This window comes from Limanda limanda, chromosome 6, assembly GCF_963576545.1.
Source record: "Limanda limanda chromosome 6, fLimLim1.1, whole genome shotgun sequence".
Classification (NCBI taxonomy): Eukaryota; Metazoa; Chordata; class Actinopteri; order Pleuronectiformes; family Pleuronectidae; genus Limanda; species Limanda limanda.
The window spans coordinates 3,380,311-3,399,694 of NC_083641.1; the positions used below are offsets into that span (position 1 = coordinate 3,380,311).

The 19,384-nt window shown below is 43.1% G+C and overlaps 1 protein-coding gene across 1 annotated transcript; it reads left to right on the forward strand.

Annotated features, from left to right (window-relative positions):
- Positions 1 to 677: 677 nt before the first annotated feature.
- Positions 678 to 19,172, forward strand: LOC133003779 (period circadian protein homolog 2-like). Its single transcript, XM_061073593.1, has 22 exons — positions 678 to 734; positions 5,187 to 5,697; positions 6,780 to 6,872; positions 7,035 to 7,189; positions 7,470 to 7,591; positions 7,749 to 7,950; positions 8,856 to 8,907; positions 9,282 to 9,424; positions 10,372 to 10,450; positions 10,574 to 10,680; positions 10,847 to 11,000; positions 11,115 to 11,223; positions 11,334 to 11,601; positions 11,934 to 12,093; positions 12,194 to 12,330; positions 12,492 to 12,698; positions 12,827 to 13,072; positions 13,386 to 14,587; positions 14,726 to 14,969; positions 15,125 to 15,362; positions 15,585 to 15,735; positions 16,962 to 19,172. The coding sequence occupies exons 2-22, from the start codon at positions 5,303 to 5,305 to the stop codon at positions 17,115 to 17,117; spliced, it is 4,620 nt and encodes a 1,539-aa protein (XP_060929576.1). The 5' UTR covers positions 678 to 734; positions 5,187 to 5,302; the 3' UTR covers positions 17,118 to 19,172.
- The last annotated feature ends 212 nt before the right edge of the window (positions 19,173 to 19,384 follow it).

Consider the following 19,384-nt stretch of genomic DNA (forward strand, 5'->3'; position numbering starts at 1 on the left):
GGGAAAAAAATAAAAAGTTTGAAAAACAGTTTTTCGAACTTTTTTTTTTACCCAAGGCTTTTTTTTTTTAAGTGAATGCAATACGCTTCCGAAGTTAAAACTGAAATATGTGTAATAAATGTCACTACGGGACACTCCACAATTCGCTGGGTCGACTTTTTCTTTCAACAGCAGTAAATGTTTGCATCACGTACATGAGAGCTGGTGAGAATCCGACGCTTGTATAAGTGATGTCGGTCCCGGCTGTGGATCCCTGCTCGCCTCATGTCTGCAACCTTCTTTTTTTCCTCATTTATGTAATTTCAACACTAGATACGTTGTTTGGGATCGCAATCATTCACAGTTCTCGCGGCACGATTCACATAACATGGGGTTCCACGTGCAGCCACTGCCTTGTTTATGTAAAACGACGGACAGGGCTCCGGGCCAATCAGCGAGCGCCGCCGCGATGCCGTCAGGTTCCCCATGGAGACCCCCAGCTCGCGGCCAATCGGAGGGCGTTGGGGAACGAGCTCGAATTGAGGTCGCTAGGCGAGCTCTGTGATTGGCCGGCGGGGCAGAGACGCAGAGAGGCGGGGCGGGTCCTGAGGCCACTGTGTCAGCTCGGCTCCCATCCGGGGGGGGACAGTTCATGTGAAACCGCTTCACCAGTCGAACCGCTTCACGCCCACCGGAGAGACACCGGAGAGACACCGAGCTCCAACGGAGAGACGACCCGCACCTCCGCAGCGCAGGTGGGTGCGTTTTATCTTCCAGCTGCTGGTTCGAGTGAAACAAGGCAAAAAGTTGCATAGCTGAAGTCTGCGCATGCGCCAGCTGTCAGACGTGCTCTACTTTATCTGCTTATATTTCTAAGTAATGTCTCTTTCACCGTTTCTCTGCCCACCTGTGGGAGGACAATGTCCCCGAGTGCTGCGGCTCCTCCGCGGGGAACATGTCGCTGTTCCGGGGCTTGTCTCCTCCGCTGCCTCCTCGTACACAGAACCGTGTCTGTGTACCGTGCGGTGGATCACCGCAGGTCAACCTGTGTGCGGTGTCTGGATAGCAGGTCAATGGCAGCTCGAATGTTCCCATTAACCGAATTTGTTGTGTCTAACTTAATTAGACCCCTTTTTCACAAATGTTATTCAGCGGATATTGTTAGGATTTCAATATTTTAACTATAGTCTTTGCCGACAGAATTCTTGACAATAAAGATAGAAGTAGTTTTAACTAGATATTATGCCTTCAAACAAATTATTTTAATAACCGTTGCTGTTTAGTGCCAATAATGAATCTTTTTACTTGTTCTCATACTTAACTTTTTGATATTAAAGCATATTTTCCTTAGCTGCATTCAACATGAGACAGAGTTCCAGGAGCTGTCCCTTCTGGGGCAAAGTCAGTATGACATTGTTTGGGTCCAGTTGTTCCTAATGTTTACACAGTCAGGACATGTTTAGATGAAGCAGAAACACAATAATCTTTTCTCCAATTACAAAACCATGGCACTCACTCTTTGCAACAAAGGCAGGAGGGGAGGCATGAACAGTTTGAGCCAGATGAAGGCCTTCATAAAGATTATTAGGAATAACCTTTTGATTCTCAGAATGTTCAATCTTGAAACTAGCTAGAAATGTGTGTGCGTCACAACGATGGTCAGTCTCACAGGTGTCTTGATTGAGAGAGAGAAAGAGTTTGTTATGGTTCATTTGGTGCAGCCAAGATGGCAGGAGCATGACATTTTCCACTCAAGGCTAGGTTATGAGACAACATCAGACTGGATAGAGGATAGAGTTGCCTAGCAACCGGCAGAGTAGCGTAGGAGCATGACGGAGAGCTGCTTCTATGTCACTTCCTGGATTCGGTGACAAGAGGCGTGGGACTGCGGCTGGATCAATAAGGGAGATCCAAAGTGATTTGTGGTGACACCCCTCCAATATCTTATAACCAATCACATTAAATCTACTGTTATAATTATGTCAAACCCCTTCTGTTCGGGGCCATTATTAACTTCCTACTGCTAACTTAATTAGCATAGGCTGGGATAATTGTCCATGGCTATGAATAACTCTTCATTGTATCTTTAATAAAACACTTGATTGAACCAAACCCTTGGATCGGCTTCTCTCATATTTAAGGATAAACGAACATGCCCAACAATATTAAGTGTGTAAATCGATTGATAGGTTTTATTTCTAGCTCCGCGCAGTAAGTGGCGTTCTGTTCACACACACACAAACACACACACTCTCACCAACCTGTGGATTCTAGGTCGGCGCATTACTCCTATGTTGTGATGTTAAATAACTGATCTGTATGTCGCTGCTGGAGCTTAGATAACCACTGGTAGACTTGATGCTGGATTTGACCCCTTTATTTGCACCCCCCATATGACAACATTGCAAATAATAACATATTGAGAGGTGTAGTGCAACTACTGACATGGGTGTCACTTTTATTCAAATACATCAACTGTCACTTGGCGGACGTTTTTATCCAAAGCGACTTATAAAAAGTGGATTCAACATCTATGAGGGGCAATTGAAGGGTTCAGACTGAGGATCGAACCAGCAACCCTGTGGTTGGAGGAGCCACTCTACCCCTAGCTCCTCTTAATACACAAACACTTGTGTAGACTTCACATGGGGGAATCTGAAAAAATAAATAATGAGAAAATATACAACTACATGTTGAGTAGTGTTGCAGACTTCACATAGCCCTGGACTAATGTGTATCTGTGTATTATTGCAGGTAATCCCTGTAGCATTTAAAAAAAACAATCCTAGTGTGTGTTTGTGTAATTTCAGTGTCAGATTTCAAGCCAGAATGCTCCTCTCATTCGCTGGTTACAGGTGAAAACGTGTGGTTTTATGAAACAAGGCTGCCACTGCTCCATATCCATGTGACTGGAGCAGCAGCGGTTGTATGATATCTCAGATCTGTGCTAGTGTGTTGGAAGTATAAGCGCTTAAGCTGGAGTTCTTTTTCATTATGTCACTCTGCTGCTCTGGTTCTGAGGGTTGCATGCTGGCGTTGCCTGTATCAGTTTTTTTCTGTTATCTTGTTGGAGAAAACCTTACGTTGAAGGGGGGAAGTGTCTCTGGTAAGAGCTTACTCCTGTTCCTCCTTCTGTTTGGATTTTAAAACATATATTTGTTAAATGCATCAGTTTTGCGTGTGCTGATAGTGAACCTGAATGGGATGTAACAGATCTTTCAGGTCAAGTCAATATCATGGCTGCTTGCATAAGTTTTGAGGGCAGAGCTCTTTAACTAAAATGATGCCAACACAGAAACAAACATCTTCATTTTTCAACCTTGTTATATTTTGTGTGTGGCAGTGTGTTAACCTAGTTTTATTATATTTTGAAGCATTTATTGTTGGCTGTTCAAGGCCTCATTCCCCTGCTGCATAGACTCCACACTGTTTTCTGTAAACTGACTGAGTAATAAGTATCTTTGCCATATATATTGTTATTGTTAATAATAATGTGATTTGAGAGATATGTTCTCTATCATGAAGTTAGACATAGTATTTTCGTTGTTTTATATGTTGTCCTATTTCTAAAAGATGCATGTATGTCTGATCATATCAAATGATATAACATGCTCTTAACGATAAGGCCCCTTGGTTGGCTGACATCATGGTAACCTGTTGTTGGTCCTGATTGGCCCCTTGCAGCAGCCAATAGAAAGTCGGCTTCGAGAACTTGGCTTCAGCTTCTGCTAAATTCCAGAGTGGGTCATTTTCTAAGGTGGCAGCAGATGAGTTGTGTCTGGAAAGTGTGCTGGTCTTTTTTGTGGCTCTTTAAGGCTCACAGAATCGTACATTAAATATAGAGAAGTTATGTAAAGCAGCTATGTAAAGAGTGCAGAATAGACTTGTTACTGAATGTACACGATTATAAAAGAAGCTGCAACCTGATCTTGGATCGCAATAGAAGAACAGTGAAATATTTTGGATTCGGCTCCCGTCCCTGTTGCCAGTGTTTCCAGTCAGGGCAGTTTAAAGTTGTAGGGCACTTAAGTTTTTCCAGCTGTTCTTTAAATTTACGTAATTCAATGTCCCGGTATGTCTAAAATTTCACACTCGAACAAATAAAAAAATGGCAGATGTCAAAAAAAGGGATCACAAAACAAATTTAAATCTTTAATCTCTTATTTAAAGAATGTCTTCTTTCTCTTTACGTTGCCTCCCTAATTTTTCTGACATCTACACACAGTCATGAAAAGAATAATGTCTTTTCCTCATCGAATTCGATGAGGTATTTGGCTGCCTGGAAACACTGTTGAACATCACTCTATGCACGAAGATGCTAAAGAACACTAGGCTGTTGTGTGTGAGCTTTCCAGGAATTATACCAAACCTTTCGTTGTAATTGTAGTTTAAAATCATCTTCAAAGAATTATGTGATGCTTAGGCCCAGAAGGGGGGGCACCTTGTGCTCAGTGGACCGCTGCAGTTTTAGTAAAGTGGTGTAAACCCTGAAATAGGCTGTTTTTATTGATTCAGAGGCACTGCACTGTGTGACATAGGGCATTTGTTTGATTGAGACTTAAGCAATGCAGCAACACGTCTGTTTATCAGCTGCTTCTTTTGGACCTGCATCCTTGGCATTCATGATAATATTGTAATTTGTGATGAAGAGGCAGAGCTGTCTTTTTCTCCTGATGTTCTATTAGTTCATTTGTGATGAGAGTGAGTGACGTCGGCTGTAGTCAATGGTCAGATAAAGCGCTCTTGTTGTTGCACACATATACACAACAACAAGAGCGCTTTATCTGACCATTGACTTTCAATCATGACTAATATGAATGTTGGAAAGCTATTTCAACTTCCGTAGACCATGTGAAAAAAAAAATCTTTTGAGAAATTTAACTGGATCAAACTGGTCCAGGGCTTGAATCCACACAGAAAGGGCAAACAGCTGCCTTTTTAACTGTGCAGTTACTGTGTGTGTATGTGTGTGCAGCAACAAGGGCTCTTTATGCTGCTTCATGTCTGTCTTAAAAAAAAAAGGGTGAGATCGAAGGCTGCACTGACTGAGTGTGGTCAAACTGCATACTTGATGATTTCATTTAATGCCCATTGATTGTGTCCAACTTTAGAACCAACTCTTAATCTTCCATTTACAGAAGTCCACTTTATTGTTAACAGTTTGTCAAAATAATTTCCCCTGTGTTTGTTTTATTTTCCTCCTTCAGACTGCATATAACCTTCATAGGGATCAAGTCTATCTACGTCCCAGTGCCACACTCTTCGTAGCATTTCCAGGTTGAAGGTGACCTGATTGCCACTCATTTGCCCATTGCTCCATCACATGTCTGAGGACATGAGCTTTCACATGGAGGAAGAATCAGGCTCTCCCTGCGGCTCCATTAGCCAACTTCAACATATGGCCAACAGTTACAACGAGGGTTGTGGGCAGCGGGACGGGGTCCAGCTGGAACCGCAGCTGGGTTTGGCCTCGGAGGGGAGCGACAGCAGCCATGAGCACGCGGCCTCGGCAGGCTCCCCTCACGACGAGAGGAAGCGGTCTCGCCCGCCCTTACACGAAGATGTAGAGATGGGTGGCAGCGGCTCAAGTGGGAGCGGGACAGAATCCCACGGTAACGAATCACACGGCAATGATTCCCATGGCAATGAATCTGTGGGCAGCTCTAGTGGCATTGGCAAGGATTCGGCCCTCCATGAGTCGTCAGCAAGCAACAAGAGGTGAGGACACATCTTGTAGTAAGTGAAGTACTTAGCCATCGCAAAGGGGGAGCAGACAATCTCCGTCACTGAAATAGGGTTTATTAAATGTAATTGAAGGCCATTTTTTTCTAAGTTATTGTTTGTCTGAGTCACTGCTGTTATGCAGTTACAGTGACTGTCAGAATGAGAGGAGCAGTGGGGTTTTTTTCCTCAGTAAGAGACAAAAATACAATGACTCTTGGCCCAGTTTCATCTAAAGTGAATTGTAATCGCATTCAAAAGTGAAAACAAAGATATTTACTGATTTATCAACTGATACTCAAATAAAACCTTGTGTAGATGATGATAGAATGATTTTGAAACAAAAAGTTTTCATTTTCTGGGGTCCTTCTCTTTGCTCTCTAACCAAAAGCAATTCAGTGATAGCAGGCTTTAAATAGCATGTTATCAGTTTGACTAATGTTTTCACCCCTTGTTTGAAGAAAACAGCACAATTACTTTTTACACAACCAAGCACTAATGTTTTCTCAACCTCAATAGAGAAATCCATTAGAAAGTCTTCAAAATAGAGTCCAGTGTGATATAGACACAAATATAAAGCTCAAATATCAATATAGAATCAATACTTCATTAAAACCACAAGCAATGAGTTTAAGAACTATTTTAAGAGGTTCTGTTATGTTGTGAGTATATTTAATTGCTTGATAACAAAATTTGTAAAAGATAATTGATGACCTGCACTGCATCATCAATAGTTATCTGTATGAAACGTGTTTCAAACAAAATCAGTTGTTAAATACACATTTATTTATTTCCTTAGCCGTTGTCCTTGTTCCAGATTTCATATACAGGAAAAAAGTGTTGGGCCCAGTTACTTATTACATATTAGCTACTCTTCATATTTGTTTGGACTAATTCATTCAGAGAATACAGATGGTATTTTTTATAGCACACTCTATAACACCAGGTCTTTGACTCACTTGATATGTTTAGTCTGATGTGTTGTTTTCGGGAAATCTAGCTGTTCTTTCATAATGCTCCGTTGAGGGGTCACTCTGTACACCTGATTAAATAACATGACCTGTTGTTTCTGGTTCCAGCTCAAACTCTCATAGCCCGTCGCCGCCTAGCAGCTCCAACGCCTTCAGTCTGGTGAGCTCCGAGCAGGACAACCCGTCAACCAGCGGCTGCAGGTTTGTACACCTCTCACATTGCCCCGACCCCAGTGAACACGCACAATTAGCATGACCCATATAATAGCTACCCCTCCTCCTCATCACACTCCAGAGTGTGAAAGTGCTGATGAGACCTTGTCATTTTGATACACGTGTATCTGTCTCATGTACGCCCTGCAGCAGCGAACAGTCGGCCAAGGCTAAGACTCAGAAGGAGCTTTTCAAGACCCTCAAGGCGCTGAAGATGCACTTGCCATCGGAGAAAAGGAGCAAGGGCAAGTCCAGCACCATCAACACGCTCAAGTATGCCCTGCGATGTGTCAAACAGGTGAAAGGTAAGAGATACCTCTCTTTTCATGCACATGATCACACACTTATTCACATCATCAGTGTTGGTGATTGATTGACGAATGCACTATTATGATCTTTTTCTTTAGTTTAATAAATATTTAGATGGATTTTGACCAATCAGGGGCATCCATTCAGGATCATGTTGCTGATTTATGAATGTAGATGTAGCATTAAAGTCTTGTATAATAATGAGATGCAAGCATCTTACTCGCCAACAATGTGAATTGATTTTTGCATTGATCCATGTCTACTTTTGTTTTGCAGCCAATGAGGAATACTACCAGATGCTGATGATCAACGACAGTCAGCCATCAGGGTTCGATGTATCATCCTACACCATTGAGGAAATCAACCGCATCACTTCTGAATACACCATGAAAAACACTGTAAGTAGCTCTAATCTCCAGTTAGAGGGCAATGCAAAAATTGGCTTATGAAATAAAGCAATTATTTACTTGATCCAGACAGAAAAGTTATCTGGGTCATTCTGAAATGAAAAGACACTTAACAGATTGGTTTTGTTTATGACTTTTTCCCCTGTAGGATATATTTGCAGTTGCTGTCTCACTCATCACGGGAAAGATTGTTTACATCTCAGACCAGGCGGCGTCCCTATTGAACTGCAAACGGGAACGGTTCAACAATGCCAAGTTTGTGGAGTTCCTAACGCCACAGGACGTCAGCGTGTTCTACAGCTTCACCACGCCCTATCGGTTGCCCTCGTGGAGTATGTGCACTGGAGCAGGTAACAGCCTCAAAACTACAATCATATGACTTAACTTAAGTTCTTTCACAGACTGAAAAACATATCTCACTGTAGTAAATTGACAAACTAGAGCAACACAGTACCAGACGTTATGAATGTAGGACTTGTAGGTGTTAGATTTCCATCTCCGTCTATGACACGTGTAACATCCACACCACCTCAATATACACGGGTGCTATTTTTCCTCATGTAGCCCCCCCCCCCCCCCATGCACAAACATGCTCATACACACATATCCCATTTTTCATTAACATGCCTAATCGCATATTGTCGACCTCACACCTACTCAAACACCTGCCACATATTTGGTAAGGGCTTTATTTACATAATGTTAGATAAGCTGTGAGATAGCTCAGACTTCTGAGAAGCTTCATATTAGAAGCTCTCTGCTAAATGTCTGGTGCTTTGAAAAGCAACATAGAAAACTGCCAGTAAACTGAACATGCTGATATCTTCCCGCCACACCAATTGACTAGTAGTGAATACCTGTAATATAATAGAGCTGTATTATTCACATATTTACAGTCCAGAGTGAATTTAGAAAGGGACTCCATACTGCCTGGCATTCATTGTTTGAATCCTCAAGTGAACATTGATAGATTCTTTTTCACGTTTTAAGCTGGACATGACATCAGACACTCTTCCTTTTAATGCCATTTTAATCCCCTAGACTTAACTACTTGTGCTATAGTTGATTGTGTCATCTCACTTTAACAGTAGTTGTCTGAGTGATAAATCAGCAGCTTCCTGTCTAAATTGAAAGTTATTTATAGTGCTTTCTCCCTAGTGGTCTTCAAGCTTGAGTGGCATAACTGTGTGGAGTTTAATTTGTCCATGCATTGGGTGATGCACTAATCCCACTTTGTCCCCTGTCCCTAATTTAGAGTCGTCTCCCACGGAGTGCATGCAGGAGAAGTCCTTCTTCTGCCGCATCAGGTCAGTAACAGCAGCTTCTCTGATCAATAGTTTCCTCTGAGTCGTAGCAGGAGGTCAGTGAGCAGGGAGGAAGTCAGCAGCTGTGAGCTTTTGAACTGGAGCTAAAATGTAAAAATAAACAGCTTGACTGCATTATTTTTCTGCAGGATCCATTGTCATCATATACTTGATCTATGACTATGAAAATATATTTGAATAAGAGTTAAAGAGCAACTCAAACTAGAATTAATTTAAGAACGACTTAATAAGCTTACTTTAATTTTCTATCCGCTCTTTGAAGCAACAAAGCTAAATTGTGTGTGTTTAAGCAGCCTGGTATACATTTGGACCAATGGTGAATTGTTTTATAATGCAGTGGGTGTTATGTGTTTCAGTGGAGGTAAGGAGCGTGAAGGGGATCTTCAGTATTATCCATTCCGTATGACTCCCTACCTCATGAAAGTCCAGGACGCTGAGCTGGCTGAGGAACAGTTCTGCTGCCTCCTGCTGGCTGAAAGGGTGCACTCCGGATATGAAGGCGAGTCCCACAACCACATCCACATGCTGTCACGCACATATGGATTGGACAATTTGACATGCACTAATAATCATGTCTCATGTAATACATATTATGGCACATTACTAAATTCCCTGTGTCGCTGGTGTGTGACAAACGAGAAAATACAAAACTGGACTCAATGGCTGTGTTTAAGTAGTAATAAACTGGAAACTAAGCATAATTCAGAATGGTGCTACAAATTATTCATAGGAAACAAATCATGGTGAGCAAAGACATTTTTGATTTGATATTGAGCATTTGCAGCAATATTGTTGCAAAGTTATATGATACTAAGTTCTAATAGTAAATTTGAATCCTGGGATCAAATTATGAAGTAATAACACCACTCATTTCAATGGAAACATATTCAGTGTAAATGTTAAAAAATGAGCTACTTTGATTATATTAATGGGTTGATGTTGCACATTTCTATTCAATTTGACCTCTTGTGGCAATGAGTTAGATATACGGACCGGTGGTAGTGAATACCTTGTATTACTGTGTATATATATATGCATATTTATTTCATTGCTATTTATTCAATGTTTTAACTTTTAATGTATCAACTTTTTTATTGTTCCCTCGGCACCATTGTAAATGAGGGTCTTATCCCTCAATGTGTCTTCCGAGGCTTAAATAAAATATTCAATCAATCAATCAATCAAGGTAATCTTGATTGACATGCCATTAAAAGTTCAGTCAATACAAAAACCTCCTATCAACAAGTTACAAACATTTTTTAAATTATTGTGGACAGTGTGACAACAAAAATACATATGATTGAATCAAGCATGCCCTTTGTAATCCCAATTCCCAATCCAGCCTCTCCTGCATGACAACACAGAGTAATGCAGTTTAGGGAAAATAATTTCAGTAGAAAATGTGTGAATGAGTAATAATAACTCTCTCTCTCTTTCTCTCCACAGCTCCCAGAATCCCCCCTGACAAGCGCATCTTCACAACCACACACACGCCTAACTGTGTGTTCCAGGATGTGGATGAGAGGTCAGTGGGTTGAACGTGCTATCATTCCTACAGAAGTACTCTACTGCTATACTGTCATGTGTGAAACTGATGTTCAGTTTCCGACTTTGTCAGAAAGAGTAATTATGGTTGTTTCCCCATCAGGGCTGTTCCTCTGTTGGGTTACCTCCCTCAGGACCTGATCGGCACCTCTTTGCTGCTCAATCTGCACCCAAGTGATCGTCCCTTAATGCTGGCTGTTCACCGCAAGAGTAAGAACCTCTTTCATTCACTTGATCTTCTCATTAGAGTCTGTTTTCTAAAGTTCAGTTCAGTAGTTATTTAAATAATTTGACATCTGACATATTTTGCCAAGTAAAAACTTGCTTGGTTTATGATGCTCAGCACTCTGATCCTCACACACACGTTCCGTTGCAGTTCTTCAGTGTGCTGGTCAGCCCTTCGACCACTCCTCCATCCGTTTCCGTGCACGCAATGGCGAGTACATCACCTTAGACACCAGCTGGTCCAGCTTCGTCAACCCCTGGAGCCGCAAGGTCTCCTTCGTCATTGGCAGGCACAAAGTCCGGATGTGAGTGTGCATAATGTGATGTTGTACTTACAGGTTACTGGCATCCGTTGTGATGTGTTGGAATATATTACAGTTTCAACAAACCAGATGACATAGGTGTCTGTGTGTTTTCAGGGGTCCTGTGAACGAAGACGTTTTTGCAGTGCCTGATTTCCACGGAGGGAAGATCATGGACTCGGACATCCAGGAAATTGGTGAACAGATCCACAGGCTGCTGCTCCAGGTACATATCCACATACAGAGACACACACCAAATCTCACTAAATCCCCCACTGAAATACATGTTATCATTCAAGCTCTGTCATTTTCTGTAACAATCTTTTCTCTCCTCAGCCGGTCCACAATACAGGCTCCAGCGGTTATGGTAGCCACGGCAGCAACGCTTCTCACGAGCAACTTGTGAGCATCAACTCGTCCAGCGAGAGCAACGGGAACATGACCCAGGGGATCGCAGCGGAGGAGACAGGCAAGGCCAAGCCACCCAGGACATTCCAGGAGATTTGTAAAGGGGTTCACATGCAGAAGAACCATGATTCTCAGGTCTGCTTGCACTCCCCCTCATCACTGCCAAGCAAACATGAGCAGAAGAAGACCGCTGATGGTGAGTTCATATCACCACCCTTTTTCCATTTTGTGCTTGCTTTGACTCAAAGCTGATCACATTAATTCAGTTCAAATTTATCAATCCCCAAAAAACGTAAACACCAGAACTGTTTCAAAAGATTGATTCTTATGTTGTGTTTCCATCATTTAAAGCTTAACTTTTTTTGCAAATGTGACTGATTTATTTCATAATATTTCAGTTCATTGCAGTGTCTAAATAAAATGACCAGATTCAGAAATCAAATATGATGAAAAGTGAATTAAAAATCAATGTTGACATTTTCTCATCCCTCCCTTTATCTCTCTCTTTATCTCCCTCTTTCACTCCAGCAACTGCAGCAGCTCAGAAGAGTCCACCAGTGCGTCTGAAGGACTCTGTGCCCCATCTGCAGGTCAGAGACAGTACTGCAGCTGCCACGGAAGACTTCACCTGCAGGGACCAGAGCATTTGCTCCTACCAGCAGATCAGCTGCCTCGACAGTGTTATCAGGTAAAGACCAGCTTGTGATACATGACAGATGTTGGTTAAAAGATCACATGTGTGTGTGTGTTTGTGTGTGTGTGTTAACTCCCATGTATGTCTCCCTCAGGTACCTGGAGAGTTGTAACATCCCCATCACTGTGAAGAGGAAGTACGAGTTCTCATTGAACACCACCTCCTCCAACTCAGATGATGGCAAGAAGGGCTCAGAGGACGCCATGCAAATGGCTCAGGATACAAACACAGGTATGTGGATGTCACTAAAATCCAATTTCTCAGTACCCATGAGTTGTTCATTTTTGTTGTTGATTGCTTTAACTTGTGTGCACCTTATGTAGTGATAGGAGTTTTGACTATAATAACTTTGGTTATGGGCTAACAGATGATCTCTGTCTTTATCCAACCAGAGCCTTCGATGATGGACACCCAGCCAGGCCTGTCAAACATGAAAGCACCTAAAAAGCCTCTATCTGGGGCCGCTGCAGTGGTAGGAGGCCCCCTGCCCCCCCCCACTCTGCTCAGCAAGGCTGAGAGTGTGGTGTCCATCACCTCGCAGTGCAGCTACAGTAGCACCATTGTTCATGTGGGAGACAAGAAGCCTCAGCCAGAGTCTGGTGAGCTACTACATCCAATCCGGTTTAGAAAGTCATGTAGAACACAAACCTGAAATTGTGTTCAATCAAATTGTATTCAATATTAAGCTCTCTTCGACAGATGATAATGGCTCTAATTCTTTCTACAGAGATAATCGAGGATGTGGCAGAGAGCCCAGCGCCTCCAGCTCTGTCCGTCAGCATGGTGTCTCAGCTAAGCCAGGAAAAGGAAACCTACAAGAGGCTGGGACTGACCAAGCAGGTGCTGGCAGCACACACACAGAAAGAAGAGCAGACCTTCCTGAACCGCTGCAGAGAACTCTGCGACGTCAGGAGCTTCCAGAAGGACTGTTCCAAATATCTGCACATGCAAAGAGGCCAAGCCAACGCTGAAGGTTTGCAAGGTTTCATTTAACTATAGTGGATTTTGCTCAATAATTAAGGGACAGTGTCTAAGGACAGCATTTGCACAAGAGTGTTTGTAAATTGCCAGAAAACCTCCCTATACTATTATATTATATAATAAGTTTATAAGCTAAATTTTTGTTTTATTTTATATAACAATTTTGTCCACAGTATATATTTATAAATTATTGATATGCACTACATATGAATAAGTGGAAGGTTCCCAGTACTTTGCCAGGATAGCCTTTGACACTGGTCTCCAGTGCATACACAACCGTCTGACTTTTCCATATGTCACAACAGAATCCTCTGGACTTCGAGGGGCTGCCAAACATGGCACCACCAGACCTGAGACCAACGCTAAGAAGGGCAATCGCAGCAGGAAGTCAAAGAAGCCACGAATGAAGCATCCTGATTCGTCAGACAGCGCAACGTCTAACCGCAAACCCAGGCCCCCTCTCCAGGGACTCAACCAGACCTCATGGTCACTGTCAGAAGCCTCTCAGTCAGCTTTCAGCGTCTCCTACCCTGCCATGGTGCCTGCATACCCGCTCTACTCCCCAGCACCCGCTGCCTCCGCTCAGCCCCCTCATCTTGACCCCTCACTTTCCACAGGCTTTGGAGAGGGACAGAGCACTCAAGCCCCGCCTACAGCCACTCCGTTCCCCACTCCTATTGTTACACCAGTGGTGGCTCTGGTTCTGCCAAATTACCTCTTTCCGCAAATGGGACAAATAGGACCGATAGGACAAATAGGACCAATAGGACCGATAGGACAAATAGGACAAATAGGACCAATAGGACCGATAGGACCGATAGGACCGATAGGACCGATAGGCCCAGTAGGACAAATAGGACCAATGGGACCAATAGGACCAATAGGGCAGCTGGGCGCTGCTCCCAGTCCAGCGTTTTTTGTTGAGCAGTCCCAAACGCAACCTGCGTATACTACCCAGCAGCCCTTTCGACCCCCGCAGACAGCATACACCATGCAAACACAACCCCCCTTTGCTAACCAACAGCCGTTCCCTGTGCACACTGCCTTTACCCCCCAGCAGCCATTCCAAGCCGCTCAGAGGGCCTACACTACCCAGCAGCCTTTCCAGGCCCCTCAGACTGCCTACCCTGCACAGCTGCCCTTCGCTGCCCAGCCTTCGTTCCCTGTGCAGACTCAGTTTGTCCCTCAAACCCCTTATCCAGCGCAGCCTTTCTCCTACAGCCTAGGTCCAGAGCCCCCGAAAGTCCAAGCCATGGAGTCTCGCTCCTCCACCCCTGTCTCTGGGAACTGGGAGCCAGCAGCTTCACCACCGCTGTTTGAGTCACGGTGTAGCACACCTCTGCAGCTCAATCTGCTGAGCATGGAGGACGGGCAGCGGTCAATGGAACGTCAGGACAGCACATTGGCCTCTGCTGGATGCCAGGGCAGCAGCACAGCAGCAGCATCAGGAGCCGGGGCAGTAGGGGAGAAGAACGGCTGCACAGCCAAGACTGAAAACCATCAACAGGTGAGAGACACAACTAACCAAATTAACTTGATTTAACATCAGAACTTGAACAGGCTCCAGTCCCTAATACACACAGCGACATTTCCTCTTAAATCCTGTCATAGTTTTTATCTTATGGTTTTCCTCCTTGTGTCTCAGGTGGAGTCTCCAGGAGATGAGGCTCACAGTGAGGGTAACTCCTCATCCTGCGACCTGCTGGACATCCTGCTGCAGGACGGGGAAGACTCTCATTCCGCCACATCTGAATCCATGGGGTCAGGATCAGGATCAAGATCGGGGTCTGGCTCTGGATCTGGATCGGGATCAGGATCTGGATCAGGATCGGGGTTGGGCTGCAACGGCTGTGGTACCTCAGCGAGCCGAGCCTCTGGCAGTAGAACAGGTCAGCAGACATTAGTGGACATAAGCTTTACTTTTATTTATGCATTGTCATGATATTACTATCTTCTGTTTAGGAGTTACTTTAGCAATGCAAATAAAAAAACATGTTTTAAATCTGTTTTGACCTTTTTCCTGTTCCTTTTAAACTGTGTATAGGGAGCAGCCACACCAGCAAATACTTTGGCAGCGTTGACTCCCTGGAAAACGACCCCAAGACGAAGGCCAAACACAAGGCTAGGAGCAAAGAAGGCTCTGAAGTGTGCCAGTCCCAGGCCAAAGCCTCTACGCAAGGGGAAGGAGAGCACTTAATCAAATACGTTCTCCAGGAGCCCCTCTGGCTTGTTATGGCTAATGCTGACGACAAGGTCATGATGTCATATCAGATGCCATCGAGGTGAGTCCTGACTGGAGTTCACTTTTATTTTCCATCCATCTTATAATTCCAGAAATACCTGTTTGTGGCTTCCATATCTCCAGAAGCGTTCATCTTATCAGCTTCAGAGTAACAACTGCAACCAGCATTACCACAGGCCAAGCAAACTGACAGGTTTAGGCATGTGATTAACCCATATTGAATGTGTCTAAATGGAAGTGTATGTGTTTTTCTGATGAACAGGGACATTCAGAAGGTTCTACGGGAAGACAAGGAGAGACTGAGGCAGATGCAGAAGAGCCAGCCCCATTTCTCCTCAGACCAGCGACGAGAGCTGCTGGAGGAACACCCGTGGATGAGGAGGGGGGGTCTGCCTGCTGCTATCAAGTTAAAGGTGAGAGTCACACACACATTAACTCCATCATGGTTCAACCCCACTGGTGTTTTGTGGTTGAGGGCTCCCTTAACACATTTGGTATAAAATGTTCAAATTGAAAATTTTAGTTGAGATAAGTTGTATAATACCATATTGGTTTCTGTGTGTTTAGCTTAGCTAAGCATTAAAACTGCAAACAGGGACAGACCTTGAATGACATTTAACATGAATGTGAGATGTTAATTGGTAGATTTTGTTTCACCTTAGGATAGAGCCATGCTGGCTGTTTACCTCTAGCTGATTCTGAAGATATGTCCCAATTCTTATGACTGGTTATTGAATAGACTCAGATGTTGAGGTGTAGGTTGCTTTTAAGGTTTCGTGTGTAGAATTTAGTGACGTCTAGTGGTGAAGTTGCATGTTGCAGCTGATTACCTCTCACCTCATCCCCCCTTCCAAACATTAGAGAGAACCTGCCGTAGCCTTCAGTTGTCATAAAAACTCAAAAGGTGTTTAGTTTGACCAGTCTGGGCTACTGTAAAAACACATGGCGACATCCATAGAGAGGACCTGCTCCTGATGTTAATATAAAGTCTTTCAATATAAAGGGCTCAGTCGAGGGTAAAGAAAACAACAATTTGTACAATTTAGATAAATCTGACTTGTGAAAACATCACTGGGTTTCTTTTATATTAAATTCCTGCCAATAGATCCCTTTCATCTAAATCTTACCCACTGGACCTTTAACACACACATTACAAGCATTACAGTATAGATTATGAGTGACCGTGACTGACAGTGACCGTTTTTGTCTGTAACCTGTCACACAGACTTTGATTAATAGGAAGTGGATTCAGTCCAGTATTGAGCAACAATGTTAACTCCTGCACGCGTTTGTCTGCATCAAAGTACTGATGTTGCTGATGCCAGGACTGAGTTAACAACGTTAGCTCTGATCTGTTTGCAGCAGCTCTCTCTGCTTTCAGAACAGCGATTCTCTTCTGGATACAGTGCTGTAAGATTTCTTCTCCTGTTTCACTGGCAGACATTTGAAATAACAATAACACGGACAAATGCCCAGGGGATTGTGCGGACATTTAGTCCATATTAATGATTGAGTCCACAGCAATTTTCTTCAGACAGGAAGGTTTACAAAGTTCAAAAACATGAGAAGCTCTGAGAGTCTTTTTCTTTTCAATAGTTTGATAAAAGATGTTAATTATTGGTTTTGTTTATGTGTTTAGGAGTGTGTGTACTGTGAGGACACAGTAGGGAGGCCCATCGAGGAGGACATGCTGGACATGGACATGGAAGAGCTGAGCGAGCAGCTGAGCCGAGGGGGTCAGAACAAACAGAACCAGTCAAAGGATTCTCAACCTCGACCAGTCTCCGGCTCCTGAACAGTCATATACCCTCATGTCGCCAGCAGGGGGACACAAAAAGGCTTGACTAGCCCTGAACCCTCACGATGCACAAACGCACACACATCGTGTGAGATGTGCCTCTCTTCACAGAAACATACATACAAGCAAACAAGCAGAACTTATAAGGATATGCTTTGTTTGTTTTTTTGTGTGTATGAATGTGTGCGTACTTTACATAGGGTTGCCATTGGAGTGCCGTTTGTTGTACACCCACAAGGGGGCAGTAGTGCTTTATAGTACTTTGTTCAGCTCACACACCAACACTCTGAAATGGTCCAGGGGGCTGGGGACCTTTAAACCTCTGAGATTTTTTAGAATCCAATCCTCGCTGTCAGAGGCTGAGCTTTACAGCAAAATGAAGAGTTATTATCAAAAGAAATGTCTAGGTTGATAGACAGTGGACCTATTTTAAATACAAATATCCTAAATTAGAAATATATATGAATTAGAAATGTTATTCTGACAAAATAGTTGTCATTAAACAACAATTTCAAGGTGTTCCCACCGTGCCTGCTGTTTTCCCATCAGGAAGTAATACACTAGTTGTGGTGATTATCGGAGGATGTAATATCCTGGCACTAAGCGGTGGTTGCACTTGACTCAGCAGCAGTTTACAACCAGTGTAAACTCAACAATGACAATCTGAACTAGTGCAAATCTGATTTTAGATCAAATCTTATTTCTTTTTTACCAGATGATGTATGAAGTAGTTATTTTTATGCTCAAGCCAAACCAACTCAGCAGAATCATGCTACTCAGGAGCAAAGTTTACATGTGTTAAGAATGAACACAATAGGATATTTAAAGTCACCTCAGTCTGTAACTAAAAACTGGAGCTCACATGACAGAAAAACCTCAAAGTGTTGGGGACCACTGCGGACCTTTAAACAGCATGAAGAGGCGGGCGTCATAACAGCTTAAGAAGCTGCTGAAAAGGATTTTTGTTGCATTAAAAACAATACGTCATAATGTCGATGATGCACAACAGGACCGACAGGATGTAGAGACTTAAACTGCAGCCTTTCTAGATTAGTTTCTGTGGATTGGACTTCATCTCCGCACTGAGAAACCTTTTTTCTACAATACTGGCATAGTTCAAGGGCCACCATGAGGACTCCCAGTCCAAAGTCTCTGCAGGTGCCATAGTACAGCTTCTTGAATGCTCTGACATGGGTTTCGTGGTGGGACACAGCTTCGGCCTAACTACAGTTAGAAGTGAAGAACCTGTGGTCCACGTTGACTCTCACTCTGTGGAGTCGATGTGAACAGTGTGAGAACTGGGAACAACTGGTGCTAAGGGAGAGAAACAGTCAGGGCAAGGCCTTTGAATGTAACACAGGCTGGACCAAAGATTATCTCATTGGGTTAGTTTGTTTCTTCTTTTTGTTTTATTATTATTTTTTTTTTTTTATGATTTCCTGTTCACTTTCAGAACTTTTTTTTGTATTGCTCTATTTTTTTTATTTTTTAATCCCAGGTCATCTAACTGTAAGCAGAGAACCGTGTGTGTGCATGTCGTCACAGCACAGCGGACAGAGCGGTCGGGTAATGGTTTGTTGACTCCTATACTGTTCCTATGGATGAGTGCAAAGAGAAAACAGAGCCCCGCAGCCACCTTTACCAACTGCATTCAATCTCTGTCTTTGTCTCCTCCTGTGCGATATATGTCAAAGGCACCGGGCCTCCAACACTCACCTGTGTCTGAACCAGTGAGAATGCAAGAATGTAATTTAATTCACGTCTGAGCTGAAGTGTGGGAATGAGATGTGAACGCAGGGAGTGAAGCCACACGTATTTTTGTAGCCTTACTTTTGTCTTAAGGCCTCACAAAGAGGGAAATGCATTTAAAGTGCAACACAATCTGGTGGGCTGTTGGAAGCACCCTGATCTGTAAATGCAAACAGCTGTGGAACATGATGGTCTTATAAATTGTTTTCATTGCAGCTGTATGAATCTGTTGTTTGTTCAACTAGCACAGTTCTGTGTTGTTTGACACGTGGAAACAATGTTGTAATAAAAACTACAAAAATATGTATAACCAGTGTGACTCATCTGTCGTGACCCCAACTGACTCTGAACTGAAGCCTAAAGAGTCCACATGGACCCTCATCCAGTTAATTATTGCTTCATTCTTATTTTCTTTCTCAAGAAAAAAGTGAAGCAAAAACAAAAAAACACGATATCACTTTCTGCTCGTTAAAGCAAAGTAAGTCAAGTTTATTTATATAGGACATAGATTTATT

Bases quoted from the DNA above. Each gene is read 5' to 3' on its own strand.
- LOC133003779 (XM_061073593.1), top strand. From the start codon at position 5,303: ATGTCTGAGGACATGAGCTTTCACATGGAGGAAGAATCAGGCTCTCCC. The intron at 5,698-6,779 runs GTGAGGACACAT...TTCTGGTTCCAG, and splicing joins TCGTCAGCAAGCAACAAGAG to CTCAAACTCTCATAGCCCGT. The intron at 11,224-11,333 runs GTACATATCCAC...TTCTCTCCTCAG, and splicing joins TCCACAGGCTGCTGCTCCAG to CCGGTCCACAATACAGGCTC.